Source organism: Entelurus aequoreus, linkage group LG23 (genome assembly GCF_033978785.1).
Source record: "Entelurus aequoreus isolate RoL-2023_Sb linkage group LG23, RoL_Eaeq_v1.1, whole genome shotgun sequence".
Taxonomy (NCBI): Eukaryota; Metazoa; Chordata; class Actinopteri; order Syngnathiformes; family Syngnathidae; genus Entelurus; species Entelurus aequoreus.
Window position 1 is genome coordinate 40,273,345 of NC_084753.1, and position 6,488 is coordinate 40,279,832.

The following is a 6,488-nucleotide window of genomic DNA, read 5'->3' on the forward strand; positions in this document are numbered from 1 at the left end:
TGGTAAAAAAAAAGAAAAGGCAGCTCAGTTGCCAGAATTTTACTGTAAAATGTTCATTGTTTTTTTTTACTGTAAATAAAATTTAAAAAATTTTACAGTAAAATTTTGCCACCTGAGCTGCCAGTTTGTTAGTTAGTTTTTTTTACTGCAAATCAACAACTGTACATTTTTCAGTGTATTACTGTAAATGCCAAAACGACACCACAGTTTATTACAGTAAAAAAAAGTACTGTTTTTTTTTTTTAATTTAGAGAAAAATGCTGTAAAAAACCACAGTAAATTTCCAAATTTTCCCATGAAATCTATTGCTACTTTTACATTGCACCATTTGATGGATAACTTGCTTTGAAATCATTATTATTAGTATTCTTTTATATTTAAAAAGGGTTTGAATGTTTGATCATATATTTGTGCATAATTAGACAATATTTAAATTAACATAATCTGTGATTACATATATATGTATATATGCATATCTGTAGGTATATATATGTATATTTATATATATGTATGTATATATATATGTATGTATATATATATATATATAAATACATATGTATATATACATATATATATATAATGTATATATATATGTATATTTATATATATATGTATGTATATATATATATTTATATATACATATGTATATATACATATATATACGTATATATACATATATGTAAATATATATACATACGGTGTATATATATACATATATATACCATATGTATATATATGTATATATACCAGAGGTGGGACCAAGTCATTGCTTTGCAAGTCACAAGTAAGTCTCAAGTCTTTGCCCTCAAGTCTCGAGTCAAGTCCCGAGTCAAGACAGGCAAGTCCCGAGTCAAGTCCAAAGTCAAGACTGGAAAGTCTCAAGTCGAGTCCCAAGTCCAGCATTTTGAGTTTCGAGTCCTTTCAAGTCCTTTTAACCACAGACTAATATTTTTACACAGATTGTGTATGCTTTTAAAACGCTGTATGTATTTATTAAAACAAGTGCATTTGAAATTGCAGGAAAAAAAATAGTGCTGACATTGCAATTCATAATAGCACTATTAACAGTCATTTTAATAGTTTAAACAATTTTAAACATTTAACTCATTCCTTTACAGAATAAACACATTTGCAAAAACAAACATTAACATACTATTGGTTGTATTTTATGAAAATAATATTACCACAAAGTTGAGAAGGAGCAAAGATCTTCAATATTTGTATGTGAAAATCACAAAGAAATCTTCTGGGGGAGGATGACGCCCCTACAGGGGTTTGGTTTACAAACTTTCAGCCCCACCTAAACAAAATTCACCAGCCGCCACTGATTATGATGCATTCTCATTTTAGGCAAAATATAAGACAATACTTTCTTAACAGTATAATTGTAACCAGGAATAAGTCTTCAAGTAACAATATTCAAATACTAACATTGTTGGGTAAGACAGCATTTGGTTTTATTCTGAATGTAGTGAAACAAATTGGTGGTTTTAGCTGATATAAAGACTTTCAGGTGTTTATATATGTTTAAGTATTTGGCAGACGCTTTTATCCAAAGCGACATACATAAAAATACATATATAAAAATCACTGTAAACATTATCATTTAAGGGAAGAATGTAATACAAAATATCAATAAAAAGTGTCAAGACAGAATAAACTCTCTGCTGCTGCAGCAACAGAGATACAGTCTATAGGTCCCTAAGATATATAGATATCTAATGTATTCATACATTGTTTATGTAGGATATACGCATGTATATATAACCTAATCATATTGTTTCTTCAATTTAAAAATAGCTTACTGTTTTTTCCCCCTTTTCTGGGATTATATTCCCAGTTTTGATCTGGGACGTCTGGTCACTTATAGCGTATAAGAATATTATATTACTGTTAAGCAAACTATGAATAATAAAACATGTGTCCGTTATCATAGCTACACGTATGACAAAAAAGCGCGTGAAAATGAGTGGTATTCAGTGAGGTAAAATGAATTAAATGCGCTGACAGTTCATTGCTCCTGCCAAATGAGTTGCACTGACTGGAGCGGATCACCACTCCAAGATGGCGGCCCCGCGTCTCGTCTGCGCCAGTAGGCAGTAGCGCTTGATGCTGCGTACCCTTAAAACATGTCTATGGTTATAACGTTAGCAGTGAGTTTACAGCCTCACTGATTTAACTACACAGCAAATAAAAGTCATGTTACTTAGCCAATAAACGTTATCTTACATTCAAAACTTACCCTTCTTTGTGCAACTTCAAATGTCGAACGAAGTTGGAAGTTGTTGCGTCTCCGTCTGTAATATTCGAACTGCGTGATTTGCATACGCAATTCGTTTTTTGTTGACCAAGTCGTAGTTTTTATACCCGAACGAAACCAACTTTGGCATAATTGTTTCTCACTGCCGCATTGTTTGACAACTCTTGTTCGGTGGTTGTCCTGCAATTTGATTGGATGAGAGCTGTGTGATGAAAACAACGTATAACTAATTTGATTGGCTGTTGTACGGAGAGCACACACGCTGACAAGCAGCACACACGCTGATAGACAGACAGACACGTACAAAATGAAAGATACGGAGCGCTCCCAAATAACTTTTTAAGCTTTGGGTTTTGGGGAAAGTAGCAAGTCATGTCAAGTCAAAAGGCTCAAGTCCAAGTGAAGTCACAAGTCATTGATGTTAAAGTCTAAGTCGAGTTGCAAGTCTCTTTACATTTTGTCAAGTCGAGTCTAAAGTCATCAAATTCATGACTCGAGTCTGACTCGAGTCCAAGTCATGTGACTCGAGTCCACACCTCTGATATATACATATATGTAAATATACATATACACGTATATATACATATACGTTTGGTCAGGAAAAAACACAGAGGCTATATCATCCCTACAAGCCTGTTTCGCAGGTTTCACTGCTCGTCAGGGGATTTTATAAAATATTATATATATATTCCGCTCTATTGAGCACTGTATAACGGATAAACCACAGAAACCTCGACTATATGTATAAATAAATATATATATATATATATATATATACATGTATATATATATATATATGTATATATATATATATGTATATATATATACATATATATATACATATATATATATATATACATATATATATATACATATATATATACATATATATATATACATATATAATTTATATATATATATAATTTATATATATATATATGTATATATATGTATATATATATATATGTATGTATATATGTATATGAATGTATATATGTATGTATATATATGTATATGTATGTATATATATGTATATGTATGTATATATATGTATATGTATATATATATATTTATATGTATATGTATGTATATATATATATTTATATATACATATATGTATATATATGTATGTATATATGTATATATACATATATGTATGTATATATATATATGTATATATATTTATATATGTATATATATATATAGATATACATATATATATATGTATCCACAACGTTGTAAACAATGCCTACATTCTTCTCCTAACAGGAAGTGATTGGTCGTCTCCCACGCCCGTCATCATTGTCCCCCCAACATCGTCTCCAGTCTTGCCCTCCCACAAGCGGACGCCCTCAGAAGCGGAGAAATGGTTGGACGAAGTGTCAAAGTCGGTCAGAGCTCCGCCTTCTAATCCCATCCTGGCCCCAGCTCCGCCTTTTATTGCCCCCATGCCTGTGGCGTCTTTACCCCCGGCCCCGTACGTGTCTTCCCTCTCGCCCGCGGTGCCCCTGCTGCCCCCCCGCCAGACTGCTTTCCACCCCCAAACCCCGCCCACCTACCCCGTGTCCAACGGCCTGCCCTTCCCGCAGCCCAGCGTCCCCGTGGTGGGCATCACCCCCTCGCAGATGGTCGCCAACGTCTTCGGCTCGGCGGCCCAGCCGCAGCCCTACCCGGCTTCCGTGTCCGCGGCGCCCCCGCAGTACATCGCGGGCCCCTTTCTCAAGCTGCCGCCCGCCGCCGCCCCCGCCCCCGTTCACCCGGCCAACGGCAGCGAGAGCTTTAACGGGTCAGACAACTGGGCCGCCCTCTCTCACCTCGCCCCGTCTGCGGCGCCGCCCCCGGTGCAGCAGCAGGAGGACGCCTTCGAGGCCCAGTGGGCGGCGCTGGAGGGCCGCTCGCGCCAGCACGCCACGCCGTCGCCGACCAACCCCTTCTCCACAGAGCTGCACAAGACCTTTGAGATCCAGCTCTGATGACTGCCAGGAAGGACAAGAGGACGCATGCTTCAGATTGTAGCGAGGGGGCACCTGTAGACCCCATGTGGAGAGGAAGTGAGGTGTCTCCTCCTCAAGCAAGACAATGCCAAATCTTTATTTTTATGCATTAAGTATATTTTACATAGCTTTGAATCCTGTAAGTGGTCTGGCCAAAGGCAGAGAGAAGAAATCTATTATATATCTATAACTTGTGAAGGGACAGCTGCTTTACTTTGGCTTTTATTTTGCCACGGTCTGTTAGGTGTGACCTCTTGACTGTAAATAAGATCTCATTGCAGCAACAATCATTTGTTTACTGCTTTTATGCTCGGGTTGCTTTAATAACACAGCAGCGTGTTGTCTCCTCTATACACTTCTTTTTTCTTTCTTTTTTTTTTTAAATAGTCAATTCTTCAAATTAATTTTGCACAAGCACTCAAGTGGTTGGTTTGGCCTCACGTGCATCCGGAGGGAGTCACCACCTTCTGTGTCGTCTTCTTCTTATTTTTTAATCAAACCTGTGAATATAATCTTGCCGCGGATCTATTTTTCCATTTTGTAATTATTTCACGACTTTATTCCAACTTCTTGGGAGAAATGTTGAAGTTAAGAGATTGAATAAATGATGGTGGCAGAGGAACGTCACTTTTCTGATCCCTTGAGACTGAAGTGTCATCCATTATATTATATTGTATTGTATTCATACACTGCACATAAATATACATATATAATATGTATACTGTGTGTATATATAGTATGTGTGCATATATATATACACAGTATATATATATATATTTATAGAAATATATATACATACATATATATAGAAACATATACTGTATATATATATATATATATATATATATATATATATATATATATATATATATATATATATATATATATACATATGTATGTATATAAATATATATATATATATTTACGTATATAATGTACACATAATGTATATGTATGTATACTGTATATATTAGGGTGGTCAAAATGAATGCCTTAACTAAAAAAAATATTGCATTTATAATGAACACACTTAATCATCCAATATATATATATGTATTTATAGATATATATATATATATGTATTTATATATATATATGTATTTATATATATACTGTATATATGTATTCATATACGTATATACTGTATATATGTATTTATTTATATGTATTCATACATATATACTGTATATATATATATGTATTTATTTATATGTATTCATATATATACTGTATATATATATATATATATGTTTTATATATATATATATATATAGGATGATTAAGTGTGTTCAGAATTAATGCGAAACATTTTTGAGTTAAGGCGTTCATCTTGACCGCCCTAATATATACAGTATACCGGTACATACATATACATCATGTATATATGTGTGTATATATATATATATATATATATATATATATATATATATATATATATATATATATATATATATATATATATATATATATATATATATATATATATATTATTGGATGATTAAGTGTGTTCAGAATTAATGCGATCATTTTTTGAGTTAAGGCGTTCATTTTGACCGCCCTAATATATACAGTATACATATATATACATCATGTATATATATATATATATATATTTATATATATATAATATAATATTTATATATATATATATATATATATATATATATATATATATATATATATATATATATAAAATGGGATGATTGTGTTCATGATTAATGTGATAATTTTTTGAGCTAAGGCGTTAATTTTAATATATACAGTATACATACATTTATGTATATATATTATAGATACTGTATATATTATATTATATATAATATATATTTATATATATATACTGTATATATATATATATACTGTATATATATATACTGTGTGTGTGTGTGTATATATATATATATATATATATATATATATATATATATATATATATATATATATATATATATATATATATATATATATATATATATATATATATATATATATATATATATATAAATTGGATGATTGTGTTCATGATTAATGCAATAATTTTTTGAGCTACAGCGTTAATTTTGACCGCCCTAATGAATACAGTATACATACATATAGATCATGTGTAAATTAATTGTATATACAGTATATAAAAAAAGATCGCGGTCCCATTTTTTAACATTTCTGCCAAAAAAAAAACTTGAGTTGGTATTATTCCTCCTGTCCAGCAGGGGGCGCCACATCCAGCTCCGCAC

The 6,488-nt window shown here is 32.0% G+C and overlaps 1 protein-coding gene across 4 annotated transcripts in view; it reads left to right on the forward strand.

Annotated features, from left to right (window-relative positions):
- numb (NUMB endocytic adaptor protein) overlaps window positions 1–4,890 on the forward strand; it is a 122,573-nt gene extending 117,683 nt beyond the window's left edge. For all 4 annotated transcript variants that reach the window (XM_062033777.1, XM_062033778.1, XM_062033775.1 and 1 more), the window contains one exon: window positions 3,530–4,890. In XM_062033777.1, the coding sequence (XP_061889761.1) occupies window positions 3,530–4,233 (704 nt within the window). In that variant the 3' untranslated portion in view covers window positions 4,234–4,890. The remainder of the gene's footprint in view (window positions 1–3,529) is intronic.
- Window positions 4,891–6,488: the final 1,598 nt, after the last annotated feature.